The sequence below is a fragment of the Kogia breviceps genome, chromosome 4 (genome assembly GCF_026419965.1).
Source record: "Kogia breviceps isolate mKogBre1 chromosome 4, mKogBre1 haplotype 1, whole genome shotgun sequence".
Lineage (NCBI taxonomy): Eukaryota > Metazoa > Chordata > Mammalia > Artiodactyla > Physeteridae > Kogia > Kogia breviceps.
Genome location: NC_081313.1, coordinates 47,990,737 through 48,013,114, shown reverse-complemented (window position 1 = coordinate 48,013,114; position 22,378 = coordinate 47,990,737). Strand labels below are relative to the sequence as shown.

The 22,378-nt window shown below is 38.0% G+C and overlaps 1 protein-coding gene across 1 annotated transcript in view; it reads right to left on the bottom strand.

Moving 5' to 3' along the window:
- Positions 1-1,170: 1,170 nt before the first annotated feature.
- The window catches only part of ZSWIM6 (zinc finger SWIM-type containing 6), a 222,509-nt gene continuing 201,301 nt past the window's right edge, over positions 1,171-22,378 (bottom strand). The window contains exons 6-14 of the mRNA XM_059060965.2: positions 20,934-21,110; positions 20,518-20,664; positions 17,007-17,153; positions 15,685-15,945; positions 11,783-11,918; positions 8,532-8,689; positions 7,744-7,907; positions 5,541-5,622; positions 1,171-3,899 (exon numbers count right to left, since the gene is read on the bottom strand). Coding sequence (XP_058916948.1) covers positions 3,037-3,899; positions 5,541-5,622; positions 7,744-7,907; positions 8,532-8,689; positions 11,783-11,918; positions 15,685-15,945; positions 17,007-17,153; positions 20,518-20,664; positions 20,934-21,110 — 2,135 coding nt within the window. The 3' untranslated portion in view covers positions 1,171-3,036. The remainder of the gene's footprint in view (positions 3,900-5,540; positions 5,623-7,743; positions 7,908-8,531; positions 8,690-11,782; positions 11,919-15,684; positions 15,946-17,006; positions 17,154-20,517; positions 20,665-20,933; positions 21,111-22,378) is intronic.

Here is a 22,378-nt window from a genome sequence, read left to right as displayed (position 1 = left end):
TTCTACTTAGCACTAATGTGATTTTAATATATCACCATGGATTCATTTATTTTAACTTCCACCCATTGACTTAACTTTTCACATTTAAGACTGGATGTCAAAGAGAAACTTTTAAAATATTTCAAGGGGTTGAATATTCTGAAAATTGTAGCTTTAAAAAGCATACTTGTCAGTATTACTTCTGGGTATATATCCACAGGAATTGAAAGCAGAGTATGAAAGAGATATTTGCACATCCTTGTTCACAGCAGCACTATTCACAATAGCCTACAGGTGAAAGCAACTCAAATGTCCACTGACAGATGAATAAACAAAATGTGGTATACACATACAATGGAATACTATACAACTTTAAAAAAGGGAGGAAATCCTCTCATGTGTTACAACACAGATAAAACTTGAGGACACCATACTAAGTGAAATAAGCCACTCATAAAAAGACAAATACTATAATAATTCCACTTACATAAAGTCTCTAAGGCAACCAAACTCATAGAAATGGAAAGCAGAATGGCAGTTACCAAGGTCTGGGGGATAGGGAGGAATAAGTTGTTGTTTAATAGGTATGTAGTTCTGTTAGATGGGAAAGCCCTGGAGATCTGTTTCATGACAATGTGAATATACTCAACACTACACACAACACTTAAAAATGGTTAAGGTGGTACGTTTTATGATGTGGTTTTACCACACACACCAAAAACGTATTTGTGTCATTTTGCATTTAGGTTTTTGATGGAGATGGGGTGGGACAGATGTTTATAATGTATATATAGCATTTACCCCTTATATTGTAATTTCCTTTAAACCACACACACAAAAAAACCTCTAACAAACTTAGCATTTAATAAATATATCAAGTACTGAGCATCTTAAATAATAGTTTATTAGGGAAGAATGACCAAATGTACATACTGAAGAAAAACTGGCTATTCTGTCCCATATTTTATCTTTGTGATTATCTGATTTATGTCTGTCTTTTCCACTAAGCAGAAAAGTAAGCTCCAGTGTCTGGTTTTATTCACCATTACATCTCCAGGGCCTAGAAAACAGTACATAAATATTTACTGAATGAATGAATATGGTATTAAAACACTTGGAGATGTGGTAACACCCACGTCCATAATCAATGAATTCAAGCGTAATTAGAGATATACCATAAAGGAGGCAGAATCAACTTTCAAAAAACTAATTTTAATCAAAACAAAAATTGTTGATCATTAACAAGTTTATAAAACAGTGATTTAGTTACATAAATAAATTGATATCAGTGTATCAAATCTTAATTACTTTCAACTTCATGAGCATGTTTACATGGGTGATGAAGTACAACCTTTTTTTTTTCTTTTTACCTATTATAATAAATAAAATGGAGCGCATGAAATAGTTCTTCTAAACAAAAATACCTACAAACATACCTCTAGCATGTTCTCTAATGAAGGGAACAAGAGACACTGGACAACTTTTGCACCAAAACATAAAAATTGCTTTAAAAAGCACAAGGTTACAGAACCATCAGCTAAAGTAAAGACACTATACTGTAACCAAAGTTGGTATTTAATAATATAATGAACAGTTTGGTAGTTAGATCTCCAGTTTGGTTATTTTAAAGCATTAAGACAAGGCAAGATAGAAGGCTGCTTTTGTTTTGAGTAATTCTAGAGAAAATAAAATATATTTAAAAAAAAAGAAAGAAAACTGAAAAGTAGAACAGTCATACCTACACAACTTTCTGTCCTGCACAAAGTCAAAATACCTATGCAGAATAGATATATAATATATATAATGTTATTTGTGCACAAAGGTTAGCTTATTATTAGCTCACTGCAAAGGCGTAATGTATCAGATGTCAATTGTTTTGGAAAACGTTTTGCGTTTTGTCAAAAGGATATTTCTTTTAAGTTTCCTAGGCTAGGAGGCACGAACCCCAGGTTCCGGCATACTGTATATTCTTAATGCTAAGGCTTGCTGCTCTGGCTGTGTATTTTGTTGTCCCTCTTAATTCTAGTGCCTGTTACAAGCATGTGTGGTGTAGTGGTTGTGGTTGGTGTGTCTTGTGTCTGTGTGTATACATATATATATGTATACATAAGTTGTATAAATATATATACATATATAATTTCTCCCAATAGATCTCAGTCAAACCATGCAATCCAAAAGGTGGCTCTGCATAGATGCCCAGCATGAAGTTCACCGCCTGAGCCAACCCTGAAGCAAGGCGCACTTTTAGTCCTTCTGATAGGTTTTCTCTCAGTTTTTTTTTTTGTTTTTTGTTTAAAACCAAGCTACTGCAGCTTCAAGTATTTTGCATTACATAGAATATTTTTTATAAATTAGTTAATGTTATATTTTCAATATTCAGACATATACTATAATATATATACAGTACAATAAATGCTCTCATTCTTTTTTTATTTTTATTTTTTTGATAAATCCCTGAGAATGTATGTTGACAGTCGCTAAGTTTCCACATGCACAAGCATTGTGTGCCATGCTTCTGGACGAACAGCACTGCAAAGCCACGTGGGTCAGCCTTTTAACTATTAGTATTTTCGTTTTGTTGGTTTGTTTAAATATGCTGAAAATGTAAAGATGAGTTACAAAGGAGTAAAGCTGAATCCATTCGAGGTACTTATCACAGGATGGAGGTGTTTTGTTTGGTTTTTAAAGCCATTTCAATTATTTTTTTTGAGGCTGTGAACGTATACAGAAAACAGGAGAGCTATGTGGACTTTTGCCACTTGACAACATATACTCAGTGTAAACCAAACCTTTTTAACCTCTCTCTCATACAAAACCAAAAAAACAAAACAAAAAAAGAATAAGAAAAATAATAAAATAAAAAGAAAGAAAAAGGGAAGAAAATTAAAAACACACAAACTTTCACATGACAATTTAGTCTGCAAACGCAATATAACTATACACATATAATACCGGTGTGGCTCTGTTCTTTAAGTTAAAAAGGGTACAAAGGCAGGCTCAAGTAAAAACAAACTGTCCCCCCCATTCCCACCCCCACCCCCATTCATACAAGTTCTATCAACCAAACCTCTCCCGAACCAACATCATCAGTTTCTTTTTGCCTTTGTAGATTTGTTTCAGGTTGTCGATAAACTGTGTAAACTGAATGTGTCCATCGTGCGCCATTAAGAAGGTCTCTCGGGCCTTGCTGAGGAACTCTATAAACTCACTATAGTGCCGAGGACTGATGTGTGTGAGCCGTGAGTGTGTCGTGTTGATGTAGGCCCCGATTGTGGCATCCAAGAGTTGCCTCAAGGGGGCTTTGTCCAGTGACATGAGCTTACCAGAGTTCCTCCTTCCGTGAAGTCCCACCATGCCAGGAGTGGTCAGAGTGCATCTGCGCAAAATGTCTGACAGTACCGTTGCACACTTGACACTCTTGACCACCAGAGGTATTATAGCTGCAAGCTCATTTTTACCAAGGGAGTGGCTAAGCGCACAGGCCCACAAAACGTCATTAATGGCAGGGTGCGTGTCCTGATTGTAGCTCAGGTTAAGATGGGTCATGGCCAGGGTGGCCAGCTTGTAGGCCCTCATGGGGTACCCGCGGTGCTCCATGTACCGTGCTATTGTAAAGAGCTGGGTGTAGCTCATGCCAGTTGTAGCAGCGTCGAGAACAATTTGGTACGCCGTCTCAAAAGCTATGTGATCCTTTTCACACAGGGTCAGCGCGGAGAGGGCACAGTTCTGAGGGTCCTTCATAGCGCACTGCAATGCAAGTGTCCGGGCGCTGCTGGCCAGCTTTTCCTGCTGGTGGCAGTCCAGGTGGAGGCGGACGATGGTGCTGTTAGACATCACGGTGGTTGCAACAATACTTGTGGCTTCAGTGGGAGTAAAAAGCGTAAACCAGCTCTGCATGATGCTGTCCAGGGCATAAACACCTGCAAGGAGCACAGAGAAGCCCCATTACTGATGAGAGGCTGCCCAGAGGTCTTGCCTTATTTCCACTTTATAATCAATGCTTACATTGTTAACCATCACAGGACATGAGCTAGGTCATAAAATCCTGTAAGGCAATGTGCCTGGGAGCAACCTTTTAGAATAAGGTTATTATAGAATGCTACTCAGTGAAATGCCTGAAAGGAACATGAGCTTCCTGTAATAAAGAACTAATCCTCTCGGTAGCTGGTATTTGCACTGTGCTGCTGCTTGCTTGCCATCTCAGACAGTGGCTTTTTGCTAATGAGTTCTAGTTCACTGGGGCCTCCTGTCAGTTACCCACCACAGAGTCTGAGTCAGAAAAACTACAACCCTCACCAAAATGGGGAGTTTTTATGTGGTCTGTGTGCCTGTGTGTAAGTTTAAAGTACACACAATACAAAGTGATTAAACACACAAAGAAGCAGGAAAATGTGACCTATAATCAAGGGAAGAGAGTCAACAGAAGCAGACATACAGATGACTCAGATGTTTGAAATGGATGACAGGGTCTTTAAAATAACCATTTTAAGTACACAGACGCAATATGCCTCAGCTGTAAGAAAATCCTAAACGTGGGCCATTTAAAGCACAGGTACTAAATCTAAGAGAAATAAGGCCTATTTCTTGGTGCAGGGGTAGGGGGAATGGTGTGGCAGTTCTTGAACTGGTATTATCTTTGTATTGCTTCACTAAAGCATCACTTCAGTAATATAATTTTTATACTGAGACCAATTTCCCTTCTTTCAAGATAACATACCATTATAGATTAATAAAAGAAAAATAACAAGAAAAATGCTTTTACAGTATCTGCTGTGTCAATCTTTAGATAAGCACTGAGGTAGCAGTGTCTTCTCAGCAAGAGGTGTGTATCCTTTTCTGATGCAAGTAAGTAGAAGACAGTTTAACCCACATTTATTTCCAACAGCCACCATTTTGTTTGTGTTCGCCTTCTCGCCAGGAATGTATGGGTTTTTTTAGTTATGATTTATTGCTGCAGAGGGGAAATAGTTGGCTGAAGGGTCTCACAGATTGCACTGTATGGGCAACTGGGGATCTTCTTATGGCTACTACAAATTCTCACAAAGCTCACCCAAACCACACCCAGTGGTCATTTCTCTGTTCGATACCATGACGAATGCCCTCAGATGGTGAAGAAAAAACTCAGTGCAACTAGATAACTTTATATTGTTTTCATTAGTGACCTGAACCATTAACCCACAGTCTAAAGTTAGTTCCAAAGATGGTTTGCTGCCTACCAAAGAGTCACTCTGGAATATGAAACTGTAAACTTGATGATCACAAAAAGTTACTGAAAGCACCTTAAGTGTGACAGAACAGCTGAATAAAAAGTGTTTGCTCCCTGACTTATTCCATTTTAAGTAAGAGTTGGAGCCCCACAGATGTGACAGGAACAGTGCAAGTGTGTATAACTGAAGGCTGACGGTGGGGTTCGGGGAAGAGAGCCCCTGTAGGTTGCCAGAAGGGGCAGGAGCCTTGGAGAAGTCAAGGTAAAGAAGTGAAAATGTTCTTCTCTGTACCTGGAAATAAGTGAAATCTGACCACGAGGCGCCTTGGGGAGCCCCTACCCCTGACTTACGTACCCACTTCAGTAGCGCACGTTACTAGCCACCTGACCATCTCCCGCCGGCGCCAGTTTAAGGTCGACAGTGTCATTCGCATAACCTATGAAGACAGGATAACAAAATGTTTTGGAAGATTATCCCTAAGTCAGTGGAAAAAGAAAACAATTCATTCCAAGGTATAAATTATCAGGCAGACTCCCTACTACCAGGAGGACGGAGAGCCTTATTTGGAACGAAGCTGTGCATATGAATTTGGACTTACCCACAGCTCCCCTTGCTGGCCTTGCCCCAGCCTGGGAGGCGGGAGGTCTGTGTTCTACTCCTGGTAGGCCAACTGACTAGACGTGGCAACCTGGGCAAGTCACTCAATTGACCACTTTTCTCCTCTGCAAAATCCAAGGGCTTGACTGGCACATTAAAACACAGCCCATGTCCTCTTCTCCTCTCCAGCTTTAACATTCCATGGTTCTAAATTTCTGAGCCACCTCATGAATTAATTCTGACGAGGAACCCTCAGTTGGCAAAGAAAGAGGTTTGTTGTTTTTTTTTTAATAATTGTTTTAGTTATCCCTTCAATCTCTGGTTGTTCCTTCCTGGCGATTAAGACGATAACCCCAGGTCTATAGAAAGAAATCACCTTTGGCATCATTAGCAATCTAATTTTGTTTTTTTTACTTTCTAATAGAGTCCAAGATAAAATTAACCATATCGTCCTGCTTCCCTCATTTTTTAAGATTCAGAGCATCTAGGGACATAATGCTCCTAAAGCCTTGGAAAGGTCCTATGGGATTCCTTCCTGGGTCCCAGGAAGGATGAGGCAGAGAGCAAGCTCTCAGTAATCTGCCATTTACCAAAACAATCTGCCAGAATTTCAAATACCCAGAAAACTCATGTTAATGGCTCTTTCTGCATCAGACCTTTAAGAGGAAAATGATAACAAAAATAAGCCAAACAACAAGAATTTATTTATTTATTTTTTTTTTTTTGCGGTACGCGGGCCTCTCACTGTTGTGGCCTCTCCCGTTGCGGAGCACAGGCTCCGGAAGCGCAGGCCCAGCGGCCACGGCTCACGGGCTTAGCTGCTCCGCGGCATGTGGGATCTTCCCGGACCAGGGCACGAACCCGTATCTCCTGCATCGGCAGGCGGACTCTCAACCACTGCGCCACCAGGGAAGCCCAAGAATTTATTTTTTAAAAGAAAACTTCTAAAATGTCATTGTATAGCTTAAATGCAATCTCCCATGCCCTCTGCTTGTAGAGTACTGTAAGTGGCAAGTGCATTTTTCTACAGTCTAATTCTTTAACCTTATTAATCACTGTAAGGAGAACCCATAACTAGAAAAGCATATTAATCTAATTGGGGCATTCTAGTCCCCATACTTTAGAAAATTAGAAGATGACAATTTCTTTCACTGCTTTTTTTTTTTTTAACATCTTTATTTGAGTGTAACTGTTTTACAATAGTGTGTTAGTTTCTCCTTTACAACAAAGTGAATCAGTTATACATATACATATGATCCCATATCTCTTCCCTCTTGTGTCACACTGCTTTTTATGGAGGAAAAAACACAAATGTTAATAGAGATTCCCTGAGAAAAGTAGAAATATAAACTTTTCAGTTCCTGGTTTATACAGTAATCTTTTCGGATACTATAAGGAAGCAAACATCTATCTGTATGACTAACTCAAAATGTCCTTGGTAATATGTCTAAGCAGGGCCTGCTGAAGCTGAAGCTGGACCCTGGCCCAATCCCTCTTCCTTTACCTTAAGTTTCTCAGGGTTATAAAAAAGGAGTCAGAACTGTCCATCTATCATGAAAATGCAAACATCAGTAAATATCTGTACTTCCTCTAAAAATTTAACCCTAACAAATGAATCGTTATTATACATGAGAGCTTTATTTAAGCCATGTATAGCAAGAACTCTTCTTCAATTCATTAAAGGAGAAACAGTGATGTTAAGGCTCTAATACAGAAGATGATTTTTTATTGAAAGACACAAACAGGGCTTCTAAAGGTACAGTCCTACACACGAGGCAGCAGTCTGGTTCAGGTGGGAATGACCACAACTGCGAAGCACAGTGCTCTCCTGAAGTCTAACAGATCTGTGCAACGAAGAGTCATGTACCCACACTAAAAAATCCAAACAAACAGCAGCACCCTAGGATGATGCTTTTATTTAGCACTCCTTGATGCCCCAGAAAAGACCACAGTCACATACCTGCAGGCCCAGCTCCAGAGACACCTTCAGAAGAGTGATGTCTGGCAAACTGTCCATGAGAGTTGCTATTTTAAATGCATCTTGGGCAAGCTTGAAGATGTGGGATGAGGAGTGAATGTTTTTCTGGATGGATTCTAATACTGTTTCCAGCCTCCGAACATCGCCTGCAACGAACAAGGGGAAAACAAATCAAAGCAAAGCAAGGCAAAGCAAAACAACAACAACAAAAATCACACACACACACACACACACACACGGAGTTAAAAAAGGAACAAAACAAAACACAAAGTACAAGTTACTTTACATGAAATGTTCACGATGGCACAGATGTTACAACTAAGTGTCCCAAGGTTATTGCATATCTATGAATCCCGGCTTCGGGAAAAAGAACACTGAGACACACCCTCATGGCTAAAAGCGCATGTGAACCAGAACCAACATGAGATAGCAAATAGTTCTCTCAGGTTCCTGCTTTTTTATTTCTGGTGAATATTTCAGGGAGAAGAAATGTAACCCAACTTTTTAATCGGCCTCTGAAGCTCACCCACCATTTACATGGCGTGGTAACTAAACCCAAACTCTGCCAGCAGCAAGTTTAATGATGCAGTTAAATGAGGAAAATGCCAGCTCAAATGAGTAGCACCTGTTTTGCTTCATAAGCTAACATCTAAAGAAAAGGATCCCTTACAACATAAGCACCACTATTGAGAATCTGATGGAAAACATGACCCTTAAAATAAAAAGGCAAACTAACAAAATAATCATGAGGCCCCAGGACAAGCCAGTACCTTTGGCTGCAGTGAGCATAGTGGATGCCAGCTCGCACTGCTGGGATTCTATGTGGCTTAGAGTGAACCAACGAGGGTACCGGTTGGGAACAACGGATGCCATGTGGTGTGGACGGGTGAGGTCTCCCGCTGGAGCAGTGGATTCCAACACTAGCAACCTGTAATGACAAGACAAGGTAGGCGGCTCTTAGTTACCACTTGTCCATCACCCTGGCCACAGGGACTGCCCAGAAGCCAGAGGAGCAGGTAGATGCTGGGAGAGATTGTTCAGGTCCTCGGTGAGGGAAGAGCTGGCACAGCTACACTTTGCTGTCTGGATGCTAAAGTTACCTCGTTAATTGCCCATCACCTAACCCTAAGAGGTTTCCTTTCTTTAGCATCATTCAGAAAATGGCAACATTCAAGGAAATTACGACGTGTAACAATGGAGAGGTTTGAAACACAAGTCTTAATGTTTACCTACTGTAAAATTTCTGAATTTTATCACTCATTAAAAAATAAAAATCAGAAGAAACTGATAGTCAAGTGGATATTTAAAACTGAGATTACAACCGTTAGGAATCAGTGTATAGCTGAGACAAATAAGTTTAACTTATTAAAACAAAGTAAGAGGGAAAGTAAAACAAAAATGACTTCTTTCCATATATTCATACTTTCTGCATAATTAGTTCCTTATTACTTCAGAAATTTGTAGTTAGAAAATGTTCTAGCCATCATATCAGAGATGATGGATGAAAATGATCCAAGTATTTGTCCCTTGACAGTCTTGCATAAATTCAGCATGATTTCTTATTTTAATCAATGTATCTTTAAGAATATGTTGACAAATAAAGAACAACTATTGAAACAAAGCACATGCTTGGCGGTCTCTTCCAAATATAAATAAGCACCAAAGAGATTAGTAGAGTAGCTATAACTGCAATAATTTTTTTTACAATCATCAAAACACTGACCTTCCCTCAAGTACACCAGTGTTAGGTTAGGGACTGTGGAGTAAGAGCTGGGGACCAGGAGAAGTTAGCAGGGTCAGGGTGTGATGCTGGGCTTGGGGCCCTACCCAACAGCAATTATTGCTCTGGTAAGCCAAATCCCTCATTCCCTTTTCCTTTTATCTACAGACAGAGATGTTAGCATTAGATGGTGGCAATTAAGTAGTAAGAATTTTGGTGGGGTTGCTATTTAGCTTTTTTAAAACCCAGACTATCCCTATATTCACAGGCAGATCCTTCCAGAGTTGCTGTAGAGCAAACTAGTCAACGTCCCTGGAAACATGAGAAAATGACTGTGAAAATGCCCTTCTTCAGTACCTCCCCTCTCCTTCTAGAAGGACTAAGAAGCAAGTAAGCTACCTGTCTCTTTTCCTTCCTGTTCCCCTGGCTGCCTTGAGATGCTCTAGCAGTTCATACCACCTCCCTCCCATGGCCATCCTTTGGCTGAGGGCGTGTGGCAGGTAGAAGAGAAGAGGTGGAAAACAATTCCCCTGTGCCCTGCTGGTGTCCCCCGTTAACAAACTGCCTGGGCAGCAACCAAGGGTGGACATAAATGCGTTTCTGAGTGTTAGAAAAGCAAGCCTCCCCACCTGACAGACACCTTCACATAAGCCAGAACCACAGAGAAACCTTAGCTATTTTACCCTTAAACTTTACAGTAACTGTAGCAATAGCATCTGGTGGCATCATAACATTAGTATCCTTCCCTTTACCACAGTAGCAGAACTGTTAGGATTTGAGTTAACTATAGAGCTGAACATCTGTCTTCATCTGATAACTTCCATTTCAGCTTCCAAAAATGGGAATAGGAATGTACTTATAAAACTGTGCTCTAAAATACAAACCAAGTGGTATAAAGTAATTTGGTGGGGTACTTTTGCTTATGTTAGTTATTTTATTTTTTGATATTTTAAAAACAGACGAGAGAACTTTTAAGGTTTCTCTGATATGTTAATGAGATTTCATGTTGCCAAGGAAAGCATGTCAAATTAAAGGATGTCAGCCTCAATACACAATGACACACAGGTACACATATACACACACACAAATACAAACACACTCTATTGCTGCATAAAAGAGGCCTCCTGCGACTTATAAGCTATACTCATACAGGAAAGGCATTGTTTTTGAATCCATTACACTGGCTGCAGAGACAGTATCTTCGATGAAAAGTTTCTGTGGAATCAAACTGTTCTCCAGCACCTCAAGCTTTTAGATGTGTACGTGGCTTGTCTTTAGGTGGCAATAACAGGGTCTAATCGGCACTTTAACAAAACTGTGTTAATTAAAGAGTTGCACAACAATGTAAATGTACTTAGTGCCACTGAACTGTACAGTTAAATATGGCTGAAATGGTATGTTTTATATTATGTGACTTTTACCACACACAAAAAAATTTTTTTAAGTGTGTTAATTTAAAAAAAAGACAAAAGGAAAAAAGCTCATGTTTTAAGAAAGGTAGATATTCCTTTCAGGTCCTTAAAGTTTAAAAGGTTATATATAAGACTGAAAAATTTAATCTTGAGTTCATTAAAAACTATTCAGCTAGAACAAATTCGTGATAAAAATAATTATTTTGTGAACTGACTTTTTTTTAAAAAGGAGGGTGAAAACAGAAAGTTCAGCAGCAGAGAATGTGTTCTAATTGTTATTACTGAAGAGGAGGGACTGAGGGGCGGATGGAAACAAAGCTGAGGCGAACCAATTCTGGAAGACCCCTAAATAGCAATGCCTTCCACACTAGATACAGCTCCCATATCTTCTCTCATCCTCCAGTGGAGCATAAAGGTGTTTCGGTGCTAGGATGGCTTGCCTGTGCTACTGATGGAATGTGTAATTACAGCCAGTGTGAAGGGCTCTCTCAATTATTATATTCATCAAAAATATGTGTTGTTTACCACTGCTTCAAAAATCTAATTTTTTCTAAACAGTTACGTTATTTAGGAAGGTTTCCACTGTTGCTGCCTTGTGGTTAAACTTGGCCTGAAGTTGTTCTCTAGTCCCAAATTCTAGCTTCAAGAAAAAGCAGGATAAAGCCACCATGAACATGAGTGTGACAGCAGACAAGAATACCATTCTTCCCTTACTTTAAAACAAAAGCCAAACAAGCCAACAAACCACCACCACCACAACCCAAGAAGCTTTTTTTTTAGTTTTTCTGCTGCCTACAAGAAAAATGAATGAATGAGAAGTCAGTTAACAGCCATTTTTCCCAGTGGGGGATTTGGATTGCCTCTGCCCGGCGGGGCTGTGAATACGTACCGCATTGCTCTCAGTGCAATTTTGTATGCCAATTCAGCATCATGAGGTAGGAGAGAGGTGAAGAGATACTTGGCAAATGTGTGCATTGGAACGCTCTCCCGATGGATTATTTCGCCTAAACCACTATATGGTCCGGCTGTAGGAAGAGAGTATACACATTTTACATTCCTAAAAAAGGAACTAAGACTTCTTGTAAAGTATAGTTTAAATTTTTTATGTAAAGTTATAAACAATGCTAATCTAGTTAAGAATGTAATCTAAGTGACATAGTAGAAACGAATACAATTCTTAGTAAAATGATTCTACAGGGTAGAGTATACGATATCAAATTTACTTCAGGAACATTCCCTGTGCCACAGCTAAAAGGAGAATCACAGAACTATGGGGGCAGAACTTTTTCACATTATAACTGCTTCCGAGAAATAAACACTCCAAAGCAGGAAACCTCACTGAATTTAAGAAAGACCCTATCTCAGTGTGTGATATCTGAGCATCCAGATTTTCAAAAACACAGATGACTCTACAGCTTAACTTTGGAACCTGCCCCAGACCCAGTCGGTCTTAGGGGCACAGATAAGACAGGTTTCCAGAAAAGAGTTCTCTGTTTCAGCGGGATGGGGAGGATTCTGAACCACAAATCCCAATACAAAGACTTGAAATATTGTTGCTTCTAATAAGCAGAAATAGATATTAATTCTCATAAAGGCTTAATAATAAAAGACCAGAATAATACTCACCGTAGGCAAAAGAAAAAAAAAATTGAAGTAACTGATTCTACCACTATTTGGGCTTCAAAAGACCAATTTTAAAAGTAAAATTATATTTAAACTGTCAAAATTCATTTCTTAGTAAGTTGTGACAGGCATGGTGGCAGAGCTGACATCCCCTGTGTGCTCTCTGAATGCTACCCTAAGAAGGACGATAACAACTTTTAAAATAAATTTTGAAAGGAAACCACAGTGGTTGGTTCAACTACTTTCCACTTAGGTGCTGTGAGGTTTAGTTACTGTGAAGTGTTTTATAAATTAGTTTCCATGTCACCTTCAGGTAACATCGGTTTCATGACTTCTAGAATTATGAATCATGACACTACTGCTCAAAGGACATAATACATTTGTTTTCCATGAGAAAAATAAGTCTGGTGAAGAGTTTAGAATGCAAGAAATGCAGTTCAGAGGAAATGGTGAGAGGAGTTCCTGAATTGCGCACTAAGTAGGAGCATGATACATGTTAGATCATTTTAACAGAAGTTGTTTTTAAATTTCATCGTTTTATTCTTTGGTTAGTATTTTTGAATTGTTCCTTATTAAAGTTCTTTGAAAGTCATGTAAGTAACTTATTTTTTTTTTTACCTAGACAAACTAAAATCCATCCTAGATTTCTAATTTTATCAAATCTATTTATCTTTTTTTTGTCTTTAAGACATTTAAAAAATGTTTTAGCAATCTGATATTCTTCAAAAGCTGATAAGGCATTACAGTTTCACCTTTAGTTCATATAATGAGGCCAAATTATTTGTTATATTATAGAATGTTTGCCCTCCCCCCAAATTCATACGTTAAGCCACAACTCTCAATGTGACTGGAAGATAAGGCCTTTATGGAGGTAATTAAGGTTAAATGAGGTCATAGGGGCCTTGACCTGGTCCAACAGAATTAGTGACCTATGAGAAGAGACAGAAAGTGATCTCTGTCTCTGTCTTGTGAGGGCTCAAGGAGAAGGCAGCTATCTGCAAGGCAGGAAGAGGGCCCTCACCAGAGACTGAATTAGCCAGCACCTTGACCTTGGACTTCTCAGCCTCCAGAACTGTGAGAAATAAATTTCTATTGTTTAAGCCACCTAACCTGTAGTATTTTTTAATGGCAGCCTAAGCAGACTAAGACATTAACTCTATTTTTTTAAGGACTAATTATAGCAAACTTGTATATTTTCCATCTTCATTTCTCTTCCATTTCCTTTCAGTGTTTCCCTTGTACCATCAAGTTCCCTTTTTATACTATGCAGGGAAGGCCAGGATGCATAATCAACCTAATAACACCTCCCAACAAGCAAAATATTCAGTCAGGTATCACAGAATTATTTGTTGATTAATAGTCAGTGTAATGCCTGAACTCTGGTGTACTGAAAAATGAAAAACTGAAATTTGAAATCTAAGTTCCCTAGAAGTGCTTTTCCAATATGCCAATTGATTCAATGTGCCCATACTGTGTCCAGAAGTGATTTAACACTCAGCAACAAAATACAGGGTTACTGCTTCCTCTTTTTCAGATACCTGAGTCTGCTAACCAATTTGCCCGTGAAATTCACAGAGTGTAAGTGTATGAAGACCTTGGTGCCCAGTGCACTCATCTCAATCATGGAGCGCTTATCTTTTGGAGTTTCTAGAAATGGTCCCTTGGACTTCTTCCTGTCCTGCACCAACCACTCTTTGGGGCCTAGCAAGGTTGGGAAAAGAGAGGAGGCTGGGGTGGGTCATCAGCACTCCTTACAGAGCACAGTTCTCACTAAAATGTTTAATGGGAAGGTATGGACTAATCAAAGACTAAGACAAAGTTAAAAAATATTCATGAGTGATGAACACAGAGACATTTAAAAAGGTAAGTGATGAACAGATATCAGACACTATCAACTTCAAAAACCACACATCCTCATCTTTTCCCTCAGTATAATGAAAATCAAAAGGCAGTTACCAAGAGTTACTAAGAGCCAGCATAGAAAAGTTTATGGCTAATGATATTGCTTATATCAAAAGGAAATATATGACAGGAAACTAAAACAGTAATGAAAGGATCAATATCATTTGAAGTTTGTCAAGATGGGCTTTTATCTTTAGGGAAAAAAAAATCTTCAGGAGAGTGCTTCTAAAAATTATTAGGAATTTTTACCAAAATTAAGCATGTTTTATTCAGAAGAATATTTCCTCATTAAGGTGTACTTCTAAAACACATAAATGTATAATATATTTAATGAAAATATTTTTTTCAAATAGATCTTTAGGTTTGGACATATAAAAAGTTTTGAAATGCTATTTTCTCTAAATCCCTTCCCTATATATAGCCATTCCAAATATAAGATGAAGATACCATACTGTATGAGCTTATTAATCAGAGAAATCCACAGATATAACACACATGTACTTGAGAGACAAAAGCAGTTTAAAAGATTTGACATCACCTAAATCTGTGTAAAAGATTAGGCTACCACATTAGTTACACTTATTCTTTTCAATAAAAAAAAAAAACATTAAAAAAAATAATGCCATCCAAAGTTTGTTAGGCCCTTTAGCTCTTGACCTTATAGAAAGAAGAAAACTAGACTTTGCCTTAGTGATTCTATGAAACCTTTACTTTGATGAATCTATACCTAATGTATTCTCTGAAATAATTAGCGCAGTGGAAATTCACTTCTGCAGTCTTTGGTCCTTGGTTCTTTGTCAGCATGTGCAAATGACATGTTCAAAACCCAGACGTCAACGTAACAGCCAATAATTTGGAGGAATGCCAGCCAATTTCCATTTTATTACTTAATTGATCAAGCAAAGAGGAATATGGCTACCAGCAATAACTCACTAAATATCAAACTTGCATTTATCTCAGGAACAATACAGGCTAAATAAAAACAGTCCTTTTTAAAGCTGGTGGCATTTAAATGGGGCTCATTTCTAGCAGGTTATCTTACATGACCACCTAAATCAAATGATAAACATGTAAACATCTGTACTTTTTTATTAAGTGGTACTATTTTTTGGAAAGTGAACATGCTTATGATACTCAGTGACCATACCAATCAAGATAACCACCATATTAAGTGTACTCCCAACATAAACTGTACTCCCAACATAAGAAAGCTGAGTGGCTAAATAAAATGGGCTAAACAAGTGAGAAAGTTCTTTATCATACTACCTTCTAATAGGAAGACTGCTTGCTTGCGAAAAATTTTCACCAGTGTGTCATCCAATTCAATTTCCTGAAGCTTGGAAATGAGCTGCTCCTCATTCCGGCAAACCTTCTCTTGGGTATACAGCCCATCAGGCATAATACGCTGCTGTCCCAGCCCTATTAGGGCTACTTCCACAGCTAGCGTTAAATAGGATTCCCCTTCTTCTAAGAATTTGTGTGCAGGTAGATGCTGGTATTCCAGAGACTTGCACTGTCCCATATTCTCTGTCACAAAAGAAATCAGAGTTCAGAAACTACTTTTGCAGGTACCCTGATAAGTACGATCTATTTTACCTAGTACTCAAATAAATTACTGACTTAACTCCAAGAAAGCCGGGAAACCATATTTCTTAGGTTAAAGTATATAGTTTTCCAATATCTTTTAAAAAATGACCATGAATGACTAAATGTGTATGTTCTGGGGGATAGAATATTACAAATATTTTTCTCTCACTAAAAATGAATCACCAAAGAAAACTATAAATCTAAGAAGAGATACTAAGCATACCTAAGAGAGTAAACAAAATTTTAATTAAACAAGAGTAAAATTACATGATGACTGCAATAGTTATCAATTTTTTAAAGCTTGGCATTAAAAAAAATTTTCCATACTTTTATGACAATGTTGTAATTTATAACAAAAACAGTAGAGAACACAACATATGTGTAACTAAATTTCATGGTCCTTTTTGTTATCAAAGAGTCATCAGTTATCACAAGAGAAGGATTCTTTGAGGATTCTCTTATCTCTGTTAAGGTGTTTCTATTAGAAATTCTTAACAAACTTCAACTGTCCAACTCCCAAGAAAAGTGAATTCAAAGTCATACCTATACCCTCACCCTCCTGATAAGAGTTTGGGTCACCCACAATCCATGAAGGCAACCACCACAGGCTAGATGCTTAACTCTCCAGCCAATCCAGCCACGGGAGTAGTGAAGGGACAGTCCTTCTTCCCTCCCACATGAGGTACATCCTTATTTTATATCTTTATGCTGGAAAATAGTCATAAATGCAGATAAATTCTTAGATGTACAATCAATCATTGACTAGAAGGGAATAAATATTTTTAGGTTCTTGACACATGCTGCCAAATTGTCAACTCTAAGACTTTTGCCAGTTTGTAGGAGGCTGCCTGAAAAGTGTGCGCACCCTTTCTTGCTAACTGCTAGTACTGTTAACTATATGGATTCATAAAACAAACTGTGAAGAAAAACAATGACCAATGATGAATGTTATTCAGGGTTTAGGGGAAAAAAGCACAAGAGACAAATGTCAATGGTTTTACCTGTAAAATCTGAGAACACAGGGAAGCTTTCATCATCAGTGCGGCAGGCTTCCATTAGGCTGCTGAAAAGAGTGCCCACGGGGTCCAGGGGGTGTCCAACCCAGCCCTCCAGATTGGTTATTGAAGTTATGCTTTTATGGGGTAGCTCTGTGTAAGAAAAGGGAATTGAGACATGGAGAGAAGTAGAGGACAGAAAGGCTTTACCATTTCCAGCATCCTGACAAATTAATACTAAATTCAATTCAAAATTCCTCTTTAATTAAAAAGGGTACATAAAATCCCCAACTTGTGAACTATTTTAAGTTCTAAAGGTTCATCTGTGAAACAGTATAAATGGTACTAACTTCCCAAGACAGCTCTCAAACATCTATTTAATTCATATGTCCAGGCTTCTAGGTTAACATTACTATTTACACTATTAAATTATGATGTATGAGGAAAAATGAATTCTAAATTTTTACCTGAGAAGCTAAGGACAACTCTCCTCACTTCCTAGGAGTGTCTTTAGAGAGAACTAAGAAGTCCCCCTGGAATTATCATTGGATAACTAACTCTACAACTACATTAAGAAGATACTCTCAGAGTCAGTGCTCACTGGGTTATCTAAAATGGAGTCTAGAAGGCAGCTGTACCCTGGGTCGGACTTGAACTTCCCTATGAATATTTATTAAATTACTCCCCTATCACCTTATAAAAATCTTCCTTATCGTGGATCTATAAGTCATTTAAGAGAGGACCTTTGCCACAAAGGGGAACTATAGCAGAAGATAACATAATTTGGATGAAACATATCCTTTTCATTTTCTTCACGTAATGTTAGAACTTGCAAGTTCTCAAGTTAGAGTGCTGAGAGAAAAGCTGCAAATATTTTAAGATATATTCCATTATTGTAAACAATGCAACATTTTACATCTAAGTGTTTACTAAAGTTATAAATAATAGTGGTTCCTTCTTAAAGGAAACTATAATAAAATCTATATATAATATAAAATATACAAGAAAAATATTGGCTTGTAAATAGCTAAAAAGCCAGTCTGCAAGTTCAGTATTCTTTTAGAAGTCTTCTGTTTTGGACTATCAACTATTTGTACATAAAAATAAAGCATGGCCTGGCACATGTATTAAAATTTATAGAAGGTGGGTACTAGATTCCTTGGAAAAGTCTTTCCCTTCAATTTCTGTCACTGGCTTTCATATACACAACCAGGATGAAAACAGAAACATGAGCATTACTCTTAGGAACAAGTCTCTCTCTCTCCTCTCTCTCTCTCTCTCTCTCTCTATCTATCTATCTATCTATCTATATATATTTATTTATTTATTTATATATAAACTTATTGTGATCATTTCAAAATATATAAATATGGAATCATTATGCTGTACATATGAAACTGTTATATGTCAATTATATCTCAGTTTTTTTTAAAGTTGACATATCATGCCAAATAATATTGAAAATGTACAAGATACTTCATTTACTAATCTTGGCCCCATAAGAAATAACTTACAGCAATTTGGAATTGTAACAGTTACAAAAAACCTATTCTTTGAATATGGACAAACAAAAAAAAAGTAGGGAAAGATGTAAATATGCAGTGCTAGTAAAGAATAGTCTGAAATTAAAGTTTTCATTGTGTGCAGGATAAAAGAGAAATGAGTCTAAGACCTCAAAAACAATCAAAGGAGTCTATCTTAACATGTGTTCCAACTTACCTACATGAACTAACACTTTTACACTTTGTATTTCTTAGATATTGTAACATTTTAATTAAACTAATTTTAAAAACATTTCTTCGTAAAGATCAACATGAATTTCAAAACTCTGATAATCATCGTGAGCAAGCTCTCCTGTTGCAGTATAAAAAGTACTTCACTCTCTCTCTTAGCCTGAGTATTTCAATCTTTTATACTTTTCATAAGTAAATGTCTTTTGGCCATAGATTGTGTGTGTTTAGGGAAAGGGAGATTTCAGAAAAATTTTGCAAAGGGCCAAGCAACATATTTTGTAAATATAGCTGGTAACCAGTGATGATATGACAAACACAAAGAACTGGACAAAGTAATTGTTGGGGATATCACATTCCAATCCCATCTGAGCTCCCCACTTCCCTGGTCCCAATGGTAACTTTGGAATTTTCTTTCATCATATAAATGATAATGTTAACATTTTTAATACTTCCAATATAGAGGATATCAAAAATTACAACAAACACTTGTTCCAATCTCCAGCCCACTTCAACAACAACTGATAATTTTTAGCTGTTCCCTAGATGTGTGTAAAATCACCCAAGGAATAAAACAAAAACATAAGCAAAAAAACCACCACAACTAAAACTACTTCTCTCTGAATAAGATATAAAATTCCAGAATAAAAACAAAACAATCCTACCAAAGAAAAATTAAAAGATTTACACCTATAGAAGAAAAAGAAGTACACGGATTAATCAGAAAAAGCATACATATGTCTTTCTTTTGATCAGGGCCTATGCACATTACAACCCTTTTGCAATTACTACTACTAAGAAATGTTTATTTAAAATTTAAAAGATTAATGAACTGAGATAAAGAGGAGTTAAATGTGTCCTGTCAGTTGACAGCTCATCGAATGTTATTTACCGAATTTGAAAAATCCAGTTGTTTGGGTTTTTTTTTAGCTTTCCCTGGAGTATAGCTTGGTTTTTTTTTTTTTTTGAGATTTTTTTTGATGTGGACAATTTTAAAAGTCTTTACTGAACTTGTTACAATATTGCTTCTGTTTTAAGTTTTGGTTTTTTGGCCACGAGGCATGTGGGATCTCAGCTCCCCAACCAGGGATTGAACCCACAGCCCCTGCATTGTAAGGCAAAGTCTTAACCACTGGACCACCAGAGCAGTCCCCAGGAGTTCTGTTTGATCGCTTTAAATACATATCATGTCCTGATGTACAAATTATTACAATTAAACTTTTATAGTGCTTCCACACTCTGTCAGACCCTGCTTTCAGTGCTTTACAGGAATTAACTAGTCTAATCTTTTCAACAACTCTAAGAGACAGGTCCTCAACCAAGCCTCATTCCACAGTCAAGTCAATGCCTAAGGTCTCCCAGCTGGGACCTCCCGCCAGGATTCAAACATAGGCAGTCTACCCCCAGAGCCCTTAATATCACAATTAAAATGCTTTTTCACAAAATGAAATATCTGGCTAACTTGCATTTTAGATAATTCCGACATATGACGTAACTCAAACAGTTAAAAAAAAAAAAAAAAAAAAAAAACCACCTTCCCCTTTAAAAAATTAACCTACCTAAGAAACTTGTAAAAAAAGTTTATTTCTTACAACATTCAACGGGTGTGTGGGGGGGTGCCTAACATTTCTCACAGATCAGCTATTAAACATTTCAAATGAGTGGTGAGTAAAGCCATCAACATGGCTTTAATTTTAAAAGTTCTCTCTCCCAAAAGAGCATAAAACCTAGTGACATCATCACCAAGAATCCCATTCCAATGGAAACAGGCTCCTTCACACATTTACCTTTTTTTTGAGTTCGGAACATTTCCAGCTGTTTCTGCTGCTGCCGTCTTAACGTGTTAACAATAGCTATTGCTAGTCTCAGTGCTTCTCTGGGGTACCCATGAGAACGTAATGCGTCTACTCGTGCACAGGCTGTAGGAACATGTTCTAAAACAGAAAGTTAAGGGGGGAAAGTTGCCATTATCAGATATATCTATAAAAACAGGATTTAATAGTAAGATGTTTTTCTCTGAAATACTATTAAAAAGACACAAGAAACCATTTCTGAACTTGGATTTGAATGAAAAACTCTTATTGCCAAGCATTCATCCATCTCCCATTGAATCCCTCAACTCTCCTCCTCCCACTCCAATAATGCTATAGAAACTAAACAAAGAAGTAAGTCATGGAAATGTCTTTCCGGTTTGGCCACTTACCATGCCAGAGGGGCCACCCGCGGGAGTCAAAGAGGGAGTTTTCAGCATCGTCATGGTAACAGTAGTTGGTGTACAGGTCACTGCTGATAATGTGCTGCAAGTGGCTGTCCTGCCAGTGGAGATCGCACGCCTCGATGGCTCGGGTGAACACTGTCCGATGTGGCCTGTTCGATGAATCTGTTTTTTCCACAATTCAGAAAGCGGTGTCAGCTATTATTCACATGTGAATAAATCAGTCATACCATACCATTCTGTGGGCAGATGTTCATGAACACACCCACACACATTGTCCTGCACCCCCTAAGCAGAAGGATGAAGGGTGAATATTCTCACGTCCTAAGTACTAGGAGGCAAATCAGACCAAAGAGCCACCATTCACTCACTTGTTTTATCAAACACAAACACTGTGCAGCCATCAGAGCTAAGGTTAAAGGCATCCTGCAAAAAGAATCGTCAAGTCTAGTTTCCATGACAAATACACTGAAAGGAGGCACTCGGCACAAAAATCACATGAAAACTCACTGCTCCCCACTTCTGAGGTGCTGTGGTGGACTGCCCTGATGGGATCAACAGCTCTCACAAACACTATGCAAGAGATGAGACACCAGCCATGGAACCTTTCAGGAAGATGCAATCAGCCTTTAAAAATATGAAGAAGGGTTGTGCTTTTGGTTGTATTTTTTAACTATATTGTGCGGTTTTGCACAATTAAAACTATTATGCTTCTTGGGATATAATGATTAAATGTCACTTTATATCCCAAAGGGCATAAATGCATATATTTAACATTTCACAAAGCCACACAACATAGCTACAAAACAAACCAGCACACTTACCTTGCCCCTACAGGCTGCCTCCTGACTCTTGTGCAGGTTCCATGGCTGGTGTGATGTCCCAAGCATAGTGTAACGCCAGGGCATCACAAAAGAGCAGAAGCACACACTCCGAAGAGGGTTCAAGTTTCAGGACCTGACAGAGAAAAGAGATGTTTGGGGAATAAAGGATATTTTTACCCCAACTTCTGGGATTATTCAGTTCTTCTGGAAAAAATCGTTCAAATTCTACCTGCACTCCCACCCCTTGGGTCCCCAACTCCAGACTTACCTTAAACTGTGGCAGAAACCTTAGAAAGAGCCTCCACTGACAATCAGGGTAACAAACTATTTTTATTTATGTGTGCTTTATTTAGCTCAAGTATCACCCCTCACTGTTCTGAGGCTTAACTAAATGAGAAGTAAAATCTGGAGCTTCCTTAGTTGGTAAAGTTTCATCTTCTCTCCCTGGAGCTTTGGCTAAGCACAGACATAAAGGAAATCATAAAAATCAAAATACAACTGAATCAAGAAGAGATGTGAAAACTCATCTAGACCAACCCCTTTATTCTACTGATGGAACTGAAAATTGAGAGAAGTAAAGTGACTTGCCAAGGTCACACCGCCAGGCAA